Here is a 23,233-nt window from a genome sequence, read left to right as displayed (position 1 = left end):
GAAGACACAAGATCTACCCACTCTGGAAGAATGGCAGATGAAGGTGATGGACTATATGGAACTGGCGGAAATGACTGGCAGAATCCGAGACCAGGGAGAAGAGTCGGTGGAAGAAGATTGGAAGAAATTTAAGGACTATCTACAGAAATATTGTAAAATTAATGAATGTTAGAATGATGTTGGATAGAAACTAAGTGATTTTCAGCTGTAATACTATAAGGGAATATGAAAAATGGATTATTAATAGGTAAAAATTTAACGTTACAATACTTTAAGATTAAAGACTAGGATAAACAAAGAGGGTAAGGATTTGCTGAACCAACAAACTGAACTGGAATACAAAAAAGGGAGGCGTGAGGAGGTCCGGGAAATAAGCTAATGAAAAATAAGTAATGGAAAGATTGAGTTGTTTTTAGCCATTTTTATTTTTGTACTTTTTTCTTTTTTGTTTTTGTTTTGTAACATTTTGAAAATCTTAATAAATATCTTTTAAAAACAAAAGCACGTCAAAGTGCAAGTAGATAAATAGGTACCGCTCCAGTGGGAAGGTAAACAGTGTTTTCATGCGCTGCTCTGGTTCGCCAGAAGCGGCTTGGTCATATTGGCCACATGACCCAGAAGCTGCACGCCAGCTCCCTCGGCCAATAAAGCGAGATGAGCGCTGCAACCCCAGAGTCGGTCACAACTGGACCTAATGGTCAGGGGTCCCTTTACCTTTACCTTACAACTTCAGGAGAGAACAACATCATGAGAAGGAAGTTTGCAGCTACCCAGCTTACTGCCTCTTTTAATGAGTTGTTGCAGAAGAGAGATTGTGTGCAGAGGAGAGGTGTATCTAGGTCCAAGGTTACAACGTCAAGCTCCCTTGTTATTTTTGCTATTGCCAGGAGGTGCAATGTTCTTGATGTAACCTTGCAGTGTTTACAGAAATGTCTATTGTTATGTTATATTTGCTATTATTATGTTTTATCCTGTTATTATGACATTTTTGAGTTTGAGATGTGGCCCTGTTTTCTTTGTCATAAGCCGCTTTGATCACGATTCTCTTCTGGAAAACCGGCATACAAATAAAATTATGAACAAATGAGGGAGTGAATATTTTGCAACATAAGCCCCGTGCATTTTTAGTGGGGTGGGGGTGGGGGGAAGGAGAAGGTAAATGGCTGCCCTCCAGATGTTATTGGAATACAACTCCTCACAACCTCAGCCAGCATGGTCACTGGGAGTTGGACCATCAATGCTGCGAGTTGGACCACCAACATCTAGAGAGCACCAGGTTGACTACCCCTTAGTGAGTTAAGGCATGGGGCAAGCAGGTGGGGGCAGGGTAAGATGTAATGACTTCCATTAGCAGGGATGGGGAATGACTTCCTGATGGAGGGCTGGACCCAGAAGCGGACGACCCTCTATAGGGCCACCCACCTGTCCATCACCTGATGTCATACGACATCAGCTGACTGAAACTTCAAGCCATGGCTGCAGCTGAAGAACCAGGAGTGCTCTTTGAAGGAAAGGTGTGTGTGGTTCACCCTACGGTGGCCTGGAGGGACTAATCAGGGCCACAGGCCAGCAGTTCCAACCACCTTCCTATATTGCTATCCCTTCCTCCATTTATGCCTCCAGGAAACCATCATCAGATCTGGAGGCCGCATAGAGTTTAGTCCTGTGAAGACTATTATTATAGGCACAGATAACTGGGTCAATGGGAAGAGATTCATCCCAAGAACAAGCACATATGTATATGTACTTTCCCTGTGCAGAGTGAAAATGCCACTTTAGCTCAGAAGCTGAACATCGAGTGACAGAGCCCGGCATTCGGAGGCTGAAGCAGATCCTTGTCAGCCTCAAATGCCATTTCATGTCCTTCCGCAGCAAATTACAGACGCCTTCGGATAACCTGGCTCCCATATGCTGAGGGCAGGATGGAACAGGAAGTCACTTGATCTTCCTGTTCCTGCTACTCCTAATAGGTTTCCTTGCTGGTATTTAAAAAGGATGTTCAGAGACTGTGAGTAACAATATGGCTCTATCATCATTGGCAGTGCTCATTGTTCCTTTCTCTAGTCTGTGGATCCTCCTTGGATTAGATTTGCTGGATTTTATGTTCTGCTAATTCAGGAAGCCCTCGGCGGTTTACCAAGATCTAAACAATGCTGAATACTCAGAAAGGATTCAAGACCACATTGTGATAGGCAGTGAATATGAATATATAGTATTGGTATATGCACACACACACACACCAAAAAAAACAAAAAAAAAACCTGGGGTGAAAATAAGCATGCTACTTTCCTCATTTTGATTTAGCAAATTTTATTGATTCAAACTGATTAATATATTCCCTTTTAAAGCCAAATGCCAATTGTTCTCCATCAGTGACAAAGGGAATGGCAAGCATCTTTGAGACAGAATTTTAATGGAAATACAGTGGTACCTCGGGTTAAGTACTTAATTCATTCCGGAGGTCTGTACTTAACCTGAAACTATTCTTAACCTGAAGCACCACTTTAGCTGATGGGGCCTGCTGCTGTCTCTGCACCGATGCTGCACGATTTCTGTTCTCATCCTGAAGCAAAGTTCTTAACCTGAAGCACTATTTCTGAGTTAGTGGAGTCTGTAACCTGAAGAATATGTAACCTGAAGCGTATGTAACCCGAGGTACCACTGTAGTTCTGTTCCATTCTGGGGAGCCAGAATTCACCTCAAATGCTTCCAGAGCAAAGCTTGAACATCACTAGATTTGGTCCAAAAATCCAGTTATGTGAAAGGTGCTTTCATTGAGCAACACTCCTAACTCCACAGTCCCATTCTCCATATCTAGGGGCAGCACCTATGGGGGCCATGGGGGCCGGGGCCCCACAATATTTTCAAGAAGCCCCCCCCAAGGTGATCCTCAAAAGGATGCGTCAGGACGAAGAAACTTGGACCTGACACTTCCTTTTGTGGATCGACAAGGACAACGCAGAGCGAAGTATCTTTACCCCACATGTCCCTTTAAACAAGGTAAGGTGACTGGCGGTGGGGTGGGGGTGGGGTAAGTCACCCTGGCTGGGTTGGGGAGGGGTGTCACATGTGTGACGTTATGAACGCGCAATTGACCCGCCCCCTAAAAAATGTTGGGCACAACTCGGAGCCGCTGACCATCTCCCACACTATCTGGGGGAGGGGGGGTACAAAGTGAAAAGCAAGTAGGAGATTGTATAATCAGTGAGCCCTCCTGCTTCCCTACATCCAATCCACACTCTCTAGTTGATACAAGAAAGTAATGTCAGAAGTGAGAAAGTGAAGTCAAAGGCTAAGTGGAATTGACACTACAGTGGTACCTCGGGTTAAGAACTTAATTCGTTCCAGAGGTCCGTTCTTAACCTGAAACTGTTCTTAACCTGAGGTACCGCTTTAGCTAATGGGGCCTCCCGCCGCCGCCGCCACGCCTCCGTGAGTGATTTCTGTTTTCATCCTGAGGTAAAGTTCTTAACCCGAGGTACTATTTCTGGGTTAGCGGAGTCTGTAACCTGAAGCGTCTGTAACCCGAGGTACCACTGTATTTATGAACTCTTTTCAGATGTGTTTATGTGTGACAGCCTTGCTGTCATTTTATGCCCCTAGCCTAGCGCCTTCCTTGACTCCGAACTCCCCAAGTTGCCTGGGAAATTATGCATAGCGGAAACTCTGGGATACAAGGCAAGGAAGGTGCCGTTGCTGTCTTCTCCTTGCATTAATCAATAGCAGGGGCTCTTGCCAGTTATGCGTAAGAGTGTGTGAGCACCCAGAAACACAGGTGGCTTCCCCTTTAAAATAATCATGGCACATCCTGATTTGGCTTACCCAAAAGCCTGCTGAAGGACACTCGATGCCCGATGCACTGGAGGGAAAACACATTATAGGTACTTGGGAACATAGGAGGCCTTCTTACATCCAGTCAAACCTTTGGTCCATCTAACTCAGTTGTTGACACTGGCAGGCAGTGGCTCTCGAGGTTCTTGGGCAAGAGTCTTTGCCAGCCCTGCTTGACAGGGATTGAACCTAGGACATTTTGGGTGCAAAAGACATGCTTTGCCGCTAAGCTACAACTCTTCCTCTCAAACACCTACATTTGTTTCCATCAGGGTTAGGAATCTGCACCCAGAGCCAGTGTGGTGTAGTGGTTAAGAGCGGTGGACTCATAATCTGGTGAACCGGGTTCGCGTCTCCGCTCCTCCACATGCAGCTGCTGGGTGACCTTGGGCCAGTCACACTTCTCTGAAGTCTCTCAGCCCCACTGACCTCCCAGAGTGTTTGTTGGGGGGGAGGAAGGGAAAGGAGAATGTTAGCCGCTTTGAGACTCCTTCGGGTAGTGATAAAGCGGGATATCAAATCCAAACTCTTCTTCTTCTTCTTCTTCTCTTTTTGTATTCCACACACACTTACGGTACATTCAGCACTCATAGTAGGAAAATGTAGCTCTCACAGAAACTCGAGTACCTTATCTACATCTTTGATCTTGGAAACCACTCTCCGTCGGCTAACTGAGCCTCTAAGGCAGCTTTTCTCAACCTTGGGTCCCCAGATGTTTTTGGTCTACAACTCCCATCATCCCTGACCACTGGCCCTGTGAGCTAGTGATCATGGGAGTTGTAGGCCAAAACATCTGGGGACCCAAGGTTGAGAACCACTGCTCTAAGGGTTTTCTGCCTCTGGACGTCAGTGTTTATTCCTAGCTTGTTCATTCCTGGTCTGCAGGAGCCTGGCTCTCAGGTCAGCCTACGTTCTTCTACTTCTAGTCAGCCTGGTTCTTTTTCCTAAAGAAACAATAGCTTCTTCTCTCCCACAAATTCCTTGCCCATCCCTCTCCTACTTTCCTCTTGGTGGGTTGTGGAACCATCACGGCATCTACTCTCTTAGTGGAAAAACAGTGGTGGGCGTCAATAAGGAAGTGAAGTGTCTAAAGTTAACTGTGCAGAGATGCAACAGCAGGCTCTGCTGTCCTCCAGTAAACCCATAATCATGACAGATCTCCTTAAAAATTAATGATGGGGCATCTCTGTTGCCAAGGCCAGAGCAGGAATGGCAAATGTTCATTTACATTATAAAACAGGGTGCATGCAGTTCAGACAACTTGTCACTGTTATCAGTTTGATCATAGACAGTAGGAAACTGGCCCACTTCCTCAAGTATGAAATGGGGAGGACGACATTTTGTTTAGTCTAGCAGGGAAGGGATACATGACATCAGAACTGATCAGATTTGGGGCGGTCATTCCATGCCAATCAACGTGTTAATACACACAGTGTAAGCTGCCGGTCCCCCAAAACGACTTTATTTTTTTGTTAAACCACATCCCAAGATATAGAGCATGTGTAAACGACGGAACACCCCTTTGACATCCAATACGGACAAAGAATCCTATTCCCTAATTTAAGTACCAGGTGAAGCCCAAGGCACCAAATGTTTACTGGCGGCTGTCAACGTCATATTCTCAGCTCCAGCGCCCGTTACACCAGCTGTGGATTTGCACAATTGATCTGAAAAGTAATTCAATCAGGCAGCTTTTTAAAGCCCCTTTAAACCCTTGAAATGTAATCCAGAGTAACTTGTAAGAAGTCAAATATTTTAGACAGAGTCGCCTTGTATTTGCCAAGCGCAAAGTGTACACTACACCTGCTCCTTTGTCTCTTTCTCTCTCCCTCACACACACACACACACAACACTTTAATAAATAATAAAATAAAATAAACCAGTCTCTGAGCCCTTGGTGGAAAAAATGCTATACATAAAAAAGAAAGTTGCCCACCACTTTTTTTAAAAAAATAAAGGCTATAGAAACCAAGCAACCGAGACAGGCCTCCTCCGTAACCAATCTCTGTGCCTTTAAGAATTGCCCAATACTGGGAAACTCTAGGGAGGGGATGTAACTCAATGGAGTGCAAATCATGCTTTGCCACCTCCTTGCAGAGTCCATTTCAAAGAGATATTGGTCACACTGTTGAAGAAGACCTCTACTGGACAGCAACAGCAGGTGAACCTCCCTTCTAACACAGAGGCAGTATTCAACATGGTTTTATTCCAGGGATCAGTTTCCTTTGGTTTTGCATTGATGGGCAAATACATTTCTTCTCTCTCAGGCATTTATTTGAGTGTTTTTCTTTCCAGCAGTTGGAGGTATATACCCCCCGCCCCTTCTGCTTTGGCTGTCTGTGGTGGTGAGACCCATGTTAGAAAATGCAGTAGCATTTAAGGCTTGAGTATTGTATCATACTGCACTTTGCTTTGAATGATTTTGCACTGTGAATTTTAGCATTATTTGTAAGCTGCTTTTCAACCCTTGCGTAAAGTGACTAGATAATAATAATAATTCAGCAAAGCTTTCTCATTTAACAAAAAAATTTGCTTAGGAAAGTGAAGCAAGGAACTATAGACTGAAGTTCCTGTGGCTGATTTTTATTGTTACTTTACAAATGTACCAGGGAAAGCTGCATTTCACCAAATATCAGGTATAAGGTAAAGGTAAAGGGACCCCTGACCACTAGGTCCAGTCGTGACCGACTCTGGGGTTGCGTGCTCATCTTGCTCTATAGGCCAAGGGAGCCGGCGTACAGCTTCCGGGTCATGTGGCCAGCATGACTAAGCCGCTTCTGGCGAACCAGAGCAGCACACGGAAATGCCGTTTACCTTCCCGCTGGAGCTGTCCCTATTTATCTACTTGCACATGACATGATTTTGAACTGCTAGGTTGGAAGGAGATCAGGTATAGTTCTGTCCTAATATTAGATACCACACCCTGTTAGGATATCTGAACCTAAGGGGTCCGGATCCAGTCACCTCGTGCCCTTGCCGTTAGCATGAAGGAGTCAAGCAAACACCAGGGTGGGTTTCACAGAGAAAAAGGTTTATTGCAGAATCTGCGCAGAGTCAGCCAGTGGAATAGCTTCCAAAGACTGGCCGCCGCCCCTATTGTCTTCCAAGCATTCTTATACTGAAGCTGCAAGCTTGGCTCCCCAGTTGCTCCCCAATCAACAGGCAGAGATACACTTTATTACCTTATTAGGCTAGCTAAGCCCCCCCCCCTCTCCCTTTTGCAGATCTTTGCAAATATTATTTGCTTCGCATTATAAATGTTTGCATCTTTGCACAGCTGAGGTGAGAAGTCAGACAGGAAAACCACTACCGGCCTGCAGAGCTGAACCTGCATAGCTCAAAGCAATTGTTAGCTGGAGCTAGCTAAAACACGATGGAGTTTTACCTCCCCCCCCCCCTTCTCTCCTCTCCCTTCAACCCCAACATCCAAGTTCACAACAAACTGCACTGAGCTCAGGCCGGCCCACCCATGAGGCAAGGTGAGGCAACTGCCTCAGGCAGCAAAATCCACAGGGACAGCAGATCACGATATCGCTCTTAACCCTCCCACACACTTTTGGATCCTCACTCACCCCTTCTTCCCTGGCAGGGAGCAGGGTGCCAATTCATGGTTTGCCTCAGGTGTCAAAATATCTTGGGCCGGCCCTGACTGAGTTGCAACTATCCATTTGGATCATAGCCTCAATATGCTTCCCCCTATTTCAGCAGCAGAGGTTAAGTGCTTGAAACAGAAGTGCATTGCATTAGCCAACATCCAGGGGCCTCCTCTTAAGATTAAAAGCTGCTTTATAAATCAAATCCAGCAAAGCTGAGCAGACTGTTCCAAAGCATGTTACTCATGAGAGGAACGAAGTGCAAATGTGGGTGTGAAAAATTACAAAAATACTTGACGCATATGGGAGCAATAATTCAGGCAATTTTGGGTGTGTGTGTGTGTTTTCTTCCACCAGAAACAATTGCTTCATCATTCACTGTTATTCATTCCATTGCTACTTTGAACAGACACTTCTAACACCCCCTGTCTCTTTTTGCCCTTTGAAAATCTGTGCCAGTAGTCAAAGCAAAGACCAAAAATAAACCCAGTTAGATAGGAGTCAGAATATTCCTGAAATTCTGCAAAGAAGAATTAGCACTTAAATGCTTCAGTTATTAATTGAATGTCTAAGAATGGGAGCATCTAAGACCCCAGCTCCTTTGTAGGGCCTGGACCACGCATAAATCTTGGTGAGAGCAACGCAGCGAGTGGCCTCCTGGAGTCACGGTGGCAGAAAGAGTAATAACCACCACAAACAATGCTCTCAAGCAGATACGAGCCATGCCACTGCCAGACAGGTCGCAGAATAGTGTGCCAGAAATGGCCACACCGGTAGATCACAATGGGCAGAATAATAACTGAACGGTCTGTTCGTGCAGCGCTCGGGAAGACTGAATAAGTCGGCTAATTAAAATGAGGATTTCTGCATGAATTCAAAATGGTGTCCTTGCAATCCTGGCTGTTGAGGTTTGAAAGTGCTAAGAAAAGCCTTGCTGTATCAGACCAATCTAATCCCAGCACCCTTTCCCTACACGCAATGGCCAACCAAATGCCTATGGAAGGCTGGGGAACCTTGAACCCACAAGATGTTGCTACACTACAACCTCCACCATCCATATCTTCTAAATCTGGCCCACGGATGGTCTGGGAATCAGCGTGTGTTTACATGAATAGAATATGTGTTTTTATTTAAAATGCACCTCTGGGTTACTTGTGGGGCATAGGAATTCGTTCATTTTTTCCCCTTCAAAATATAGTCCAGCCCCCCACAAGGTCTGAGGGGCAGTAGACCGGCCCCCTGAAAAGTTTCCTGACCCCTGGTCAAAAGAAAGTTAGCTTTCTTAAGTGCTACACAGCAATATCCGATTTTTGATTTAGGTAACTTAAATCCATTGATATTCTGATTGTAACATTTGACATTTTATGTTTTTATATTCTGCTGGAAGCTGCCCGGAGTGGCTGGGAAAACCCAGCCAGATGGGCGGGGTATAAATGTAATCAGTGCTTTTTCCCTTAAATAATGTTTAGAGGTACTCTCATTTTTCTACTCATATTGAAATACTGCCCCTTAATGAGTCCAAACTTAGATTCACAAAATGTTTAGCGGTATGCGTACCCCTGCGTCCCCCAAGAAAAAAGCACTGAATATAACAACAACAACTTAGTAACTATGGCTGCAATCCTAACCATGTCTATTCAGAAGCAAGTCTCATTTAATTCAATGAGAGTTACTTCTATGTAAATAGAGTTCGGATTGCAGCCTAACCAACTAAGCGTGCTGGATTGGACCTGAGAAGACAAGGGGAAAGTTGCATGACACAACAGGAGGCACCTGGTGTGGTGTATTCTTGACAGTCCAAGATGATGGGATGGCAGCGAGAGGCAGATCCCAGCGCTCCCTCCGCCAAGTGTGCAAGGACTCAGGAAAGTGGAGCTCTAATGTGATTGTTACACGTGCCAGTCAAGAGTCTTCCGCACTCTCACCCTGATATTTTAAGCTACTGCAAAAAAGGAAACATAACTATGGCAACAACATTTTCAGTCGGGAGAGTTTTAGCGGCAGCAGCCTCCTCCCACACAAGAATGCAATAAAGATCCATGAGGTGCCTGCACACACATTGATCAGAAAATGCCAGGCACCAACCAGAATATTTTACAGCCTGCAACAAAAGGCAGTGGCGCATTTAACTTCAAATCATGTCCATCTGAATAGGCCATTTATTATCATCCTCAAAAGGCCTCAGGATGGCAAATGCAGCTTGCCTCATTCATCTCTAGCTAGTAACCATTTGTTGCCCTTAAAGGTTTAGATATTCATCCTAATTGCATTAGGGACAGGCTGTAAATTCCCTGCCCTATTCTCTCAGCAGACCACCGCTTTTTTCCCTGGGCCTTTTTTTTGTGGAGAGAGGAGAGCATTATGCAAAAGGCACTCCTAATAGCCATTCAGCCACCCAGCTCCAATGACAGCTTTATTCAAGGCCCAAGGCTTGTTAACAAGCTGAATGGAAGGCAGATTAAGGCAAAGCAGATCTGATTAGGAAACAGCAACCTGACTCCCTAGGAGTTAGCAGGATTTCACTTGCGCACACAATGCCACCTTCTCCAAGTGCCACCACAGCTACTTCTACTCATCTGTTTAAAAGGGGGGGAATACAAGGACATCCCCGGGACTTTCCACAACATACGCAGATGAATATTTCAACACCGTACAGATCTCAGCTGGTTTGCAGATGATTTTCTGTGTGGAAAATTCTCAGGTATTTAAAATAAGAACGCGCTTTGGTTAGCTATGAAATCTAAGCATCGTGAGTCAACTACTATGGCACTGACTGGTATTCAGATATTCTGACATATACAAACACACACACACACACACACACACACACACACTAAAGGAACATCTCCAGAGATTCAGAACAAGCTCAGAGAAATTAGGGGCAATTCCAGGTGATCTTTCTTTTCTTTTCAAATTATGGATTCAGCATGCCCAACAACAACAACAAATCTAACAGGAGCTTCAGAAACACCCACAATGATCACTAACCAGTCCAAACAAGAAGGAACTGCAACAGAATGGTGCAGTGAGAAGCATCACAAGTTTACGATTCCAGCTGCTGTGCTCAATCCTCTCTCCAAGCCCATTTTTGTTGCCCCAGCGTTCCATGGCTACTGAGCATGCTCAGTCCTCATTAAATGCTTTCTGAGGCTCCCCCCTCCATTTAAAGTCTCACTCCCTATATTTATTTATATATTTGTGTTTCTGCAAACTTTGCAGGTCCGCCAGCCTGCTTCTGTTCTTCGCTCTTGGGCCAGCTTGGTGCCATTCCAGCTACATAAGCAATGCCACACATAGCCTGGACATCAGAAAAAGGAGGCATAACATTAGCCTGGAGGTTTGCAAAAACATTGTGAGTGTCGCAGTTCGGAGCTATTGGAAGGGCCTATTGCTCAGAAATGGAGCATCTGCATTGAGGTACAGTCGTACCTTGGTTGCCTTGGTACTCGGACGTTTTGGATCCCGAACACCACAAACCCGGGAGCGAGTGTTCCGGTTTGCGAACATTTTTTGGAAGCCAAACATCCGACGGTGCTTCCGTGGCTTCCGGTTGAGTGCAAGAAGCTCCTGCAGCCAATCGGAAGCCTGGCCTTGGCTTTCAAACTGTTCCAGGAGTCAAACGGATTCCTGGATCAGATTAAGTTCGACAACCAAGGTACCACTGTAGTAGGAACTCAATAACTGGCATTTCCCCTAAAACTGTCTCAAAGCTCGGAAAGAACTTGGCCCGAGACCCCAGAGAGCTTCTACGAGTCAAAACAAAACAGTTCTGGGAAATGGTCCATTTTTAGCACAGTGTTTGGGCTCCCTGATGGAACTATCTGAACCCCCATATTCAAGGGGTGTACCTAGGGGTCAGTGAGGTCACCCAAGGGGACGCCAAAATCACGCCTCTCCACTCCAGTTTGGTTCCTCTGACAGTCTGGGGCACCAGTACATCTCCTTGCCAAGGGAGCCAATGTGGTGTAGTGGTTAAGAGCGGTGGACTCGTAATCTGGTGAACTGGGTTTGCTTCCCCGCTCCTCCACATGCAGCTGCTGGGTGACCTTGGGCTAGTCACACTTCTTGAAGTCTCTCAGCCCCACTCACCTCACAGAGTGTTTGTTGTGGGGGAGGAAGGGAAAGGAGAATGTTAGCCGCTTTGAGACTCCTTAGGGTAGTGATAAAGCGGGATATCAAAACCAAACTCTTCAAGGGTACAAGGGAGCCTGAGTATGTCTCTAAGTGGGACTGCTAAAGAAATGGTTTGGTCTGGACTTACATACCTAAGATAAGGTTACCAGATTTTTTCCCCAATGAATCCAGGGACACTTTTCAACTTCAATGGATTTTGTATGGGGACTGATTTGTAAATCTGGGGGACTGTCCCCGGGAAATGAGGACGTCTGGTAATCTTAATAAGAGGTCATTTCCCATTGTGCTCCAAAGTCAGCAGCAAGTGCCTAGTTAAGAATACCATTTATGCTCAGCAAAATATCATTGAAGGGTACCCTCTACCCCACAAAGCTTAAGGCCAAGTGTTTTATGGAAGCTTTCCCAATATACATACAGTCGTACCTCGGTTTTCGAACAGCTTAGTTCTCAAACGTTTTGGCTCCCGAACACCGCAAACCCGGAAGTTACTGTTCCACTTTGCGAACTATTTTTGCAAGCCGAATGTCCAACGGGGCTTTCCCAATATATATACAGTGGTACCTCAGATTACATAGGCTTCAGGTTACATACGCTTCAGGTTACAGACTCTGCTAACCCAGAAATAGTACCTCGGGTTAAGAACTTTGCTTCAGGATGAGAACAGAAATCGTGCTCTGGCGGCGCGGCAGCAGCAGGAAGCCCCATTAGCTAAAGTGGTGCTTCAGGTTAAGAACTGTTTCAGGTTAAGAACGGACCTCCGGAACGAATTAAGTACTTAACCCGAGGTACCACTGTACTTCCAAGGTATGACTGTATTTTGTATTTAATCCCATTTAAGATTGGGGGTTTAGTATTTATTATGTTTCAGTCTTGGGCTCTGCTGTATAATTAGAGGGCCCTACATCTTTTGTAAGGCCCGCAGCATGTCCCCTCTTTCTGTCAACATCAGTATTATGACAGGAGATGGGCGGCTCCAGCCCCTCTCCCATCTTCCCTCCTCTCCACTCTATTAAAAGCCAGCTTTTGGAAGATCGGCAGGCCAGTGGGATCTCCTAGCAAACAGCAGGGAGGGAGAAGAGGTGGTTGCCGGCACAGACACAGAGGAGGAAGGGGCAATGATGGCAGGGGTGGGGGAAAAGGAGGAGCCATCTGTTAGAACCCAAAACTAAGAATTTGTCAAGAATGTATAACTTGCTGTTGAAATGGAATACTCAGGATGAAATGGTGAAATCTGCTATGATTAAATGGGCACAAGATGTTGGACATAATATTATGTTTGCTGACTGGGAACAGTTATGGACCACAGGTATGAAGTTTACGGCATGTAATGCCCTAAGAGAGAATATTATGAAAATGATATACAGGTGGTACATGACCCCAGTCAAGCTTGCAAAAATCTATCATTTGCCCGATAATAAATGCTGGAAATGTAAAGAAACTGAAGGTACATTCTTTCATCTTTGGTGGACGTGCCCAAGGATTAAGGCTTTCTGGGAAATGATATATAATGAACTGAAAAAGGTTTTTAAATATACCTTCTTGAAGAAACCAGAGGCCTTTCTTCTGGGCATTGTCGACCAATTGGTGCCAAAAGAGGACAGAACTTTTTTTATGTATGCTACAACAGCAGCAAGAATACTCATTGCAAAGTATTGGAAGACACAAGATCTACCCACTTTGGAAGAATGGCAGATGAAGGTGATGGACTATATGGAATTGGCAGAAATGACTGGCAGAATCCGAGACCAGGGAGAAGAGTCGGTGGAAGAAGATTGGAAGAAATTTAAAGACTATTTACAGAAATATTGTAAAATTAATGAATGATAGAATGATGTTGGATAGTAATTAAGCGGTTTCCAGCTGTAATGTTCTAAGAGAATATGAAAAAAGGGTTATAAATGGGTTAAAATCTAATGGTAAGGATTTGCTGAACCAATAAATTGAAGTGGAATACAAAAAAGGGAGGTCCGAGGAGGTCCGGGAAACAAGCTAAAGGAAAATAAGTAATAGAAAATATGTGTGTTTTTAACTGTTTTTATTTTGTATTTTTCTTTTTTCTTTTTCATTTTCATTGTAATATTTCAAAAAACCTTAATAAATATCTTATAAAAGAAAAAAGAAAAAAAGAAAAGGAGGAGCCATCATTGATGAGGGGGTGCTGATAGGGGGCAACTTCCTGCTGGTGCCAATTGGCTAGAATATAACATGGTCTCTTCTCTCCCCCCCCCCCCCCCCCCGGTCACTTGTATGGATAATTGCTCTAATTGAAACTGTACTTTCAGGAGAATGTTTCTGAAAGCAATTTAAGGAAAGGACAGATTGTAAAACAGGCCACATCCTGTAAATTAAAATAACGAACTAGAAGTACGGTGCAAATTAGCTCTTAAAGGGAGAGGAATGAAATCACATAAAATGAAATGTGTGTCTCTGAAGAGAACATTTGGAATTACATTTTCCTTTTTTCCTTTTTAAGTGATGCGTCCTACAGAGGAGGAAGAGAGAAAGATAGATCCAGGAATATTTTTCAATCGTCAGTCAAGACATTCTCCTCCTTTCACGAAGGACTTTTAAACATCCCCTTTGATCTTCTAGCCACAGCAATTTTTGCCCGGGTTAATAAAACGGCAGCACAGATCATGGCGAAAAAGAAATCATGGCTAATTAGGAAGCATAAGGTTCCACATAATGATAATAAATGCACAACGCTTGCATCAGCAATTGGGACAATTTGCTTTCTGAATGTATCACAGGCTTAGAACTCTAGCCTCCCCGAGGTATCTTGTAAATTCCCATCTTTGAAGCCCCAAGTCCAATTTACATTTAACAGCAAAAACTGTACAGTTAAAAGATTACGAGAAAGAAGCTTAAGAACCCCAGTGGTTAATTGATCTAGCCTTGTTTCCTTAAGCTGTACATTCCCTTGAAACCTATTGTTTTCTTTTAGCTTTATCAAGCATTTTAATGTGGCTGAAACAGGCTTGTCGCTTTTTCCTCTGTGTACAAAATCACAAAAGCCAAATTATTCGGGGCTGTTCTGAACACCAGAACAGGCTGTGAAGAACTCCCCCCCCCCCAAAAAAAAAATCTTTACAGGCAAGGTAAGTGAGCAAGATGGCAAATTATAGATTAGATGCACAGTAAGTATAATGCCATTCACACTGGAATAACTAGTCTCCAATGGGGGCAAATAATCCCAACATCAGATTTCCTTCAGCACATATATTTCTAAGGGTAAACGAGAGTGTAATTGCTCAATAAATAAATAAGTAAAGAACTTGATTCTGACTAAGGCTGCCTTCTTTGGCCCAAAGGCAGCATTCAACCTTGGCCAACCCGCTAAAGTCCACATGCTGGGAGTGGCCAACCCACCCACAGTCTGCCTCCCCTCCTTAGTTGATTAGGAAAATTTGCTGGGGGGATTCAATCAGGCCTCCAGGCCATGAGTTAGTCATCCTAAGAACATAAGAGGAGCCCTGCTGGGTCAGGCAAATGGCTCATCTAGTCTAGCATTCTGTTCTCACAGTGGCCAGTCAGGTGCCCATGACAGAAGTAAATAAACAGGGAATCCGCAGAGTGTCCCTTTCTGCTCTAGTGAGCCAGCATGACCACAAAAGCAGGTCCCCATCCTCTTTACTGGGGAGAAGGGGGTGTCCCCTGCAGAGATGCTGGGTTTTGGGGTGTCCCAAAGGTCTCTGGAGCCCAGTGTAATACAGTGGTACCTCAGGTTAATTCATACCGGAGGTCTGTTCTTAACCTGAAACTGTTTTTAACCTGAAGCACCACTTTAGCTAAGGGGCCTCCTGCTGCCGCCGCGCCGCCAGAGCACGATTTCTGTTCTCATCCTGAAGCAAAGTTCTTAACCTGAAGCACTATTTCTGGGTTAGCGGAGTCAGTAACCTGAAGCGTATGTAACCTGAAGCGTATGTAACCTGAGGTACCACTGTATAGGAGATGATGTTCTGCCTCTTCCTCCTTAGGAGAGGGTCATGGGGGAAACTTTTTTTTCAAAAATTTTATTGGTTTTCCAAAATTTATAAACAAACAAACATAAATCCTAACTGTAATTATTCCACTCTTAATAACATTGTTAAGTGACTTCCTCGAATCCCCCTGGCTGAATTTCAATGTATATCATTGTAACAGTTTTCCAAAACAAATTTCTCATAAAATTTACTTAATCAATTAACATCTTTCAGGCATAGATGTGGCTCTTGGTCATCTTGGATGAAAGAGATGAAGCTCAGTTGGGTGATGGCGCTTGGTATAACAAGGTATTGGGTTGGTTCATTAATATAGTTAAAGAAAGGGCAACTTGGAAGGTCCTCATTTAGCCCCCCACAAGATTAGGCTGAGAGAGGCAGTGGCTGGCCTTCAAGGTTACCTGGAGAGTGGGTGGTTTGAACCCTGATCTCCCGCAGTTCATGGCTGGTCTCCCAGTGAGCTTTATGGCTGAGTGTGGATTACCTTACCCTGTATCTTTTGTCGGAGATACATACAGATTGTTATGCGTGGCACACAGCAATCGTAGAGCCATAGAATTGTAGAGCTGGAACAGACCCCTGTCATCTAGTCTATCCCCTGCAAAGCAGGAATCACAGCTGAAGAATTCCTGGCAGATGGCCATCCGACATCTGCTTAAAAACTTCCACTATAAGAGAGTCATGCACCTTCAGTGACAATCAGCAGGAATGGAGTAGGTCGAAGTTGTCTGAAAGAGTCCGACATGCACAACTGGAGTCCATGACTATCATATACAGTGGTACCTCTGGTTTCGAACGGGATCCGTTCCGGAGCCCCGTTCACAACATGAACAGAATGCAACCCGCGTGTGCGTGGGTCGTGATTCGCCGCTTCTGTGCATGCGTGTGACGTCATTTTGAGCGTCTGCGCATGCACAAGCGGCGAAACCCAGAAGTAACCCTTTCCGGTACTTTAGGGTCGCCGCAGGATGCAACCTGAAAAGACGTAACCTGAACCGAACGTAACAAGAGGTATGACTGTATGGGCAAGCAAGATTTTGGAACTAGTCCACAGTATGGGGTACAGCTGTCAAGTTTTGCTCCTAATTCCACTTCACCTCTAACATTTGGGATATATCTCCATAAATATGCCTGAGGGAAAGCACGGCTGCCTGAATCCATCCTGTGAGGGTGCAATTCCTGACCCTGTGATCATGACTAAGGTAAAGGTAAAGGACCCCCAACAGTTAAGTCCAGTAGCAGAAGACTCTGGGGTTGCGGCGCTCATCTTGCTTTACTGGTCGAGGGAGCTGACGTTTGTCCGCAGACAGTTTCCGGGTCATGTGGCCAGCATGACTAAGCCGCTTCTGGCGAACCAGAGCAGTGCACGGAAACGCCATTTACCTTCCCACCAGAGCGGTACCTATTTATCTACAGTGGTACCTCAGGTTAAGAACTTAATTCGTTCTGGAGGTCCGTTCTTAACCTGAAACTGTTCTTAACCTGAAGCACCACTTTAGCTAACGTCGCCACGCGATTTCTGTTCTCATCCTGAAGCAAAGTTCTTAATCCGAGGTACTATTTCTGGGTTAGTGGAGTCTGTAACCTGAAGCGTCTGTAACCTGAAGCGTCTGTAACCCGAGGTACCACTGTACTTGTACTTTGATGTGCTTTTGAACCATAATGGCTCCTCCATCTAAGCAGGGCTTGCAGCCAGCAGTAGAAAATGTCCTGTTACAGCAAACTGCAAATGCACCCACTCAACCCATGGTGAATCATGTAATGAGACAGGCTGTACCATGGGGTTGCAGGAGTTTCTCACCCTACGGTAAGGCGATTGCAAGACGTTCTTGCACAGAAACATGCAGATCTTGCAAAAAGATGCGAGGGCTGAGCTGCAGGCAGCTGTCAGAGGTGAGTCAGAGTTAAAGGACCGAAGCAGAGCTAGGAAGAAGTTATTCACGCAAGAAGCCTTCCTGTCCAAAAGGGCCCAGTGGGGTCGGGAGTTGAAAATACTTCACTGATAAGATGTCCCAAGCTCTGGTTCTGATGGCTCACCACACAAAGGTGCCACACAAAACCAATGGCTCATCATGTTAAATGTTTATGTACAGTACTGTTTTTCAAAACGGGATTTATAAATGTAGAGTGTATGACCACCTCTCAAAGAATACAGTAGTAATAAATCAGCTTGCGGATAATTGCACGATGCCTTACGGTTTTCAATAATATACTTGCTTATGCAACATCATACAATAAACTAAATTAAAACCAACCAATGGCTCCTGGCTCTATAGCTCAAGTCAGTAGAGCATGAGACTCTAAATCTAAAAGTTGTGGGCTCAAGCCCCACATTGGGCAAAAGATTATGGCATTACAGGGGGTTGGACCAGATGGCAATTGTGGTCCCTTCCAATTCTACGAGTCCCTAAACTTTTTTGTACCCCAGGTAATTGCCCTGTTAGGCCTCTCCCCCCCCACACACACTATGCATCTGGGTAGGAATAATAATAATAATAATAATAATAATAATAATAATAATAATAATTTATTATTTATAGCCCAGCCCACTCTGGGCGGCTTCCAACAAAATATTAAAATACAATAGTGCGTCAAACATTAAAAGCCTCCCTAAACAGGGCTGCCTTCAGATGTCTTCTAAAAGTCTGGTAGTTGTTGTTTTCTTTGACATCTGGTGGGAGGGGGTTCCACAGGGCGGGTGCCACTACCGAGAAGGCCCTCTGCCTGGTTCCCTGTAACAAAAGCTGTTGTTGCCATCCTACAGTTCTGGGTCACAGTTAAGGAAAAGGCAACCGTGGTCAGAATCCTTAAGGTATATGACAGGGGTAGCCAACATGGTTCTCTCCAGATGTTGGACTTCATCTCTCATCAGCCCTGACTATTAATTTATCTAGTCCAAACACATCTCAGGCAGGCAGGGTTACCAGATTGGGGAAGGCTGGTGTATTCTTATTGACCTTCATGAATTTATATGGTGCTTGATTGCCAAAGTTTACAAGTATAAAAACCAATTGCAAAACGATGTAAAAGCATGTAAATAAAAATGTCCAATCAAACCATTTCATTGAAATATTAAAATAAGCATCCACGTTATTTAAAAATACAGTAAAGCAAGCACATTTGAACAGCGCAACAGTGAAGCACTCTCAGCGGATCCAGAAAGTCTGTAGCAGAGTCCAGAACTGCACTTGTGCTTTGAGAGGACCACTGCTTTTCCCAGCAGACGAAGAGAAAAGAAAGCTCACCTGGCAACTGTAGCCACAGCGGTTTTAGGAATTCACTTTCCTCTCAATTGGCCACAGGGGGGTTCGCAGGTTGTATTCAGCAGGTGTCCAGCCTCTGTACACAATAACTGAGCTGTACAAATCAACAAGTGTACCCTCCTCCCAGAAGCAGATTTAGGGGAGTGTGAATTGATGCTCTTGAATTATGCTGCTGGAGGAGACTCTTGAGAGTCCCATGGACTGCAAAAAGATCAAACCTATCCATTCTTAAGGAAATCAGCCCTGAGTGCTCACTGGAAGGACAGATCGTGAAGCTGAGGCTCCAATACTTTGGCCACCTCATGAGAAGAGAAGACTCCCTGGAAAAGACCCTGATGTTGGGAAAGATGGAGGGCACAAGGAGAAGGGGATGACAGAGGGCGAGATGGTTGGACAGTGTTCTCGAAGCTACCAGCATGAGTTTGACCAAACTGCGGGAGACAGTGGAAGACAGGAGTGCCTGGCATGCTCTGGTCCATGGGGTCACGAAGAGTCGGACATGACTAAACGACTAAACAACAACAACAACAACAACCAGTTCAGTCACACTGGGCACAGAGCCTTGGGGGTGCCACAAGGGGCACCACAACTATGATGCAGAATGGAAGGGGGAGAGGCAGGGGGGCGAATTTTACTTCTACATACGTAGAGACAGCTTGCATCTGTGTGAATTCTTTCCTTTTCTTTCTTTCTTTCTTTCTTTCTTTCTTTCTTTCTTTCTTTCTTTTTAAATGTATTTTTATTAAAGAATTTCTTGGTTTACAGTTCCAGTGCCCTCTTCAGCACTCGTTTTATTTTTACTGGCTAATTTTGCTTGTCTATCCCTCCTCTCCTCCAAGGAGCTCAAGGGAGCATCCATGGCTCTCCCAGCTCTCCATATTGTTCTCACCACAACCCTGTGAGGTAGGTTAGGCTGAGAGATAGGGACTGATCTCCAAGGTCAGTGAATTTCATGGCTGAGTGGAGATTTGAACCCTAGTCTCCCAAGTCCTAAATTCAGCACCCTAACCACTACACCACACTATCGCTAGGAAGACAATACATCACTAATGCAAGGAAATTTTTTGTTTATGGTTAAGTCAGGTAACCATCTTCAGACTGCAACAAAATATAGACCTCAAGGCTTCAACAGCCTACCAATTTTTCTGTAACAACCCCCCCCCAACCAATTCTCAACTTCTGCTTTGTAGAGCATCTAGTTTGAAGACGACTTCTGGAAAATTCAAAAGACTGCACACTCTTTAGTGACATTTTGGTCAGTACAGCCTGACTGTGGATTTCGGAGTTGTTGCTTTTCTTAAAGTCAAATGCATCTGTCAGTACATCAAAACCTACAAACAAAGGGCAGGTCCTGCTCACAAATGAAGCACGCAGAGAAATGTCACCCAATGTTGTTTGTCAAAACTGAAGCAGGAGTAATAATTATGGAACTTTGTGGTGAGACCTGGGGCAGATAATGCCACAGAGAACGATTGCGGGAAAGGATGATCACAAGCCGGAAAGAAGTCTTGAACAAACCCAACAGAACAGCACACCAATATGACAGGGAGGAATCAACAACACCAACCACCAAGTTTTATTATACGTCCAGAGATCACATTTAAAGCACACAAACACACACAGGGCATAAGGCTTTCCAGCGAGCTTGCACTCTGCCTCTCATTGTTTTCACAACTCCTTGGGGACTGTGTGTGAGTATGAGTGTGTGTGTGTGTGTGTGTGTGTGTGTGAGAAACGTCTCCTTACCTCCATTTATGAAGCGCAAAGCCCGGACACTGGTCACCGCAGTTGTTGCAAGGCCGCTCTCGTTCCAGCTCACCCAAGGCGGTCAACTTCATTGAAGAAAAAGAAGGAACCCCATGAATACAAACAATTTGCTCTGTGTCTCCCTCTCCCACCTCCCTGGCAAGAATGGCGGGGGGGGGGACGGACAGACCCAACCTTGTTAAAGACGCACCAGCTGATTGCTCGCCCATTGATAAAATGAGGAGTAGATCTGTTTGCAAACATTATTATTTTTTTAAATTATCTAAAGACAAATTTAATAAATCGCTCCATCGGGAAACGGCATCTCCCTCCACGGAAGAGTAGCGCTGGATGGTGGAAGGAGATGATTAGCATCTGAAAAGGTCCAGCTGGTGGGAAACTGACCCGGTTCTCCCCGCGCCTTGGACAAAGGGAGCAGCAAGTCAAGGTGCTGTGACCTAGCCATGGCGGGGGCTTTGCCTTTGGAAGCGGGTGGGCGCCACAGTGGGGCGGGGGTCCCGGACCAACCTGTTCAAAGGGTGGAGGGGGTGGAGAGGAGGTGCCCAGTGAGGCGCGATGCCCTGGCCAGGGCGCACGAGGGGGGTCTCTCCCTCGCTTTCCAGGGTGGGCTCGCCCTCCGGGACCCGTTTCTTTCCCCACGCCCAGACCACGACATAATCTTAGACCCGCGGCAGATTCCCACCCCCCCACCCCTCTCCCCCCATACACCGGGTCTCCCAGACCACGCGATCGTCGCGGACTCACCGATCGGCTGGAGAGGCGCTTCCGCGCGCTCCGGCTGAACATGGCAGCGGCGAGAGGGGGGCTGTCCGGCCGGCCTGGGCGCGCTTCGGCTTGGCTAGGGTGGCCGCGCGCGCTGCGCACCGGGCGAGCCGAGGCTGCTGCGCCTTCCGAGCGAGGGGCCGCGGCGCAGCTGCTGGCGCTCCGCTTTTGCTTCCTCGCCGCCCGCCCCCCTCCCCTCGCAGCCCTGCCTGCCTCCCACTCGGCCCCCGGCTGCTTCCCCTCACGTGTCTCGGGCGCCCTTCGGGGCCGGGCGTGCCGTCACCGCCGCCTGCTCCTCAATGCGCTCTAGCGCCTTGATGCTTCCCTACGCGTCCTGCCGCCTGCCTGCTCCTCCTCCTACTCCGGCATCTCCTTAGGGGGCCACCACCACCTCGCCTGCGTTGCGCTTTAGCTGGAGGCGCTCAGGCTAGTTGGGACCTGGCGCCTCCAGTGTCCCCCCCCCCCGTCCTCCCCCTTCTGCCTTCGCTTTCTCCAGGTGCCACTTTCACTCACTTGCGGGTTGCGCGCACGCGGCCCACGTGGGATTGGGGGGGGGGGTGTCGCCCGCCTGCCCTGCAACTCTCGCTCCCACCTTGACTCCGTTCCCACCGCCGCCTCTGGCTAGGGAAGCCGGGTTTGCGCACGGCGTTGGTAGCCGCACGCACCATCCGTTATTGATCCTGGTATTGATCCTGCACCGTCTTAGGAAATATTGCATTTTTATGTGTGCCCTCCCCGCACCCAAAGCCGGCTTCGATCCGAATTGGGGGTGGGGGCGTGTGAGAGGAGAGAGAAGGAGATAGATGTGCTGTACGCAGGTAATGCTTCTATAGACAGTGAGGCCCGTTCAGTCTGTAGGAATACATTGATTTATTCACAAATAAGAGCCAACTGCCAATTCATCGAATAACAGTAATGGCCGCATGCAATAAAGTCACGAAAACATCATAAAATTATGGCGTCATAAAATGCAGGTCGTGCATCTGCAGAAAGAATTACCTGTCTTCGTTTTCTTGGATGGTTCCCAACTACATTCGGCAGCCATCCATTATAGTACATTGCATCTATACAGCATCAGGCAGCCATGGGTAGAGGGAGCTGGGGCATGCAGGATCGCTTGGGACTGGTTTGTAGGGTCAATTCTGTGTCCATGTGATGCTTCCCAAGGCCACTTTTGCCCCAAGTAATCAGCCAGACTGAGAAATGCCATCTCCAGGGGTGGGGAACCTTTAGCCTTCCAGATGTTGCTGAAATACATCTCCCACCACCCCCAGCCAGCACTCCCAATAGTCAAGGCTGATGGAATCTGGAGTCCAGCAACATCTGGAGGGTAAAAATTTCCCCACCCCTGGGCTAGAGAATGTCTGGGCTGGGCTGGGCTCTCCGGGGCTGCAGCGTCTTCTCAGGAATAACCTTGGTGATTGTGGTCACTGAATAATAATAATTATTATTATTATCTTTATTATTATTTATTAAATTTCCAGGCCACCCTTCATGTGAAGTGCACAGGGCTGTCTACAATATAAAACACACGCACAAAAAGACATCCCATAATAACAAACGAAAACAACACCTCTCCCTAGTTTAAATGTCCATTGATTGCTTAATTGGCCAAAGGCCTGCGAGAAAAGGAATGATAAAGATACATAATGAGCCTCCTTGGGGAGAGCATTCCACAAGTGGGGAGCCACCGCGGAAAAGGCCCATTCTCGTGTTGCCACCCTCAAGACCTATTGTGGAGGAGGCACATGAAGAAGGCCTCAGATGGCAATCACAGGGTCCAGGTCAGTTTGTATGGGGAGGAGCAGACAATCACCTTCCCAGATTGCAGGAAAGAGACAGTGACTGTATTTGGGAAGATCCTAGTTCATAGGAGAGATCTGTAGCTCTGGGGGACAGTGTT

At 46.1% G+C, this 23,233-nt stretch overlaps 1 protein-coding gene across 1 annotated transcript in view; it reads right to left on the bottom strand.

Moving 5' to 3' along the window:
* PRICKLE2 (prickle planar cell polarity protein 2) overlaps positions 1-21,982 on the bottom strand; it is a 267,560-nt gene extending 245,578 nt beyond the window's left edge. The window contains exons 1-2 of the mRNA XM_080995690.1: positions 21,313-21,982; positions 20,548-20,633 (exon numbers count right to left, since the gene is read on the bottom strand). Coding sequence (XP_080851816.1) covers positions 20,548-20,633; positions 21,313-21,354 — 128 coding nt within the window. The 5' untranslated portion in view covers positions 21,355-21,982. The remainder of the gene's footprint in view (positions 1-20,547; positions 20,634-21,312) is intronic.
* Between the last annotated feature and the right edge of the window lie 1,251 nt (positions 21,983-23,233).

Source organism: Podarcis pityusensis (assembly GCF_964106645.2).
Source record: "Podarcis pityusensis genome assembly, chromosome: 2".
NCBI lineage: Eukaryota > Metazoa > Chordata > Lepidosauria > Squamata > Lacertidae > Podarcis > Podarcis pityusensis.
The sequence above is the reverse complement of the archived record's forward strand: the minus strand, read 5'-3'. Positions and strand labels throughout refer to the sequence as shown.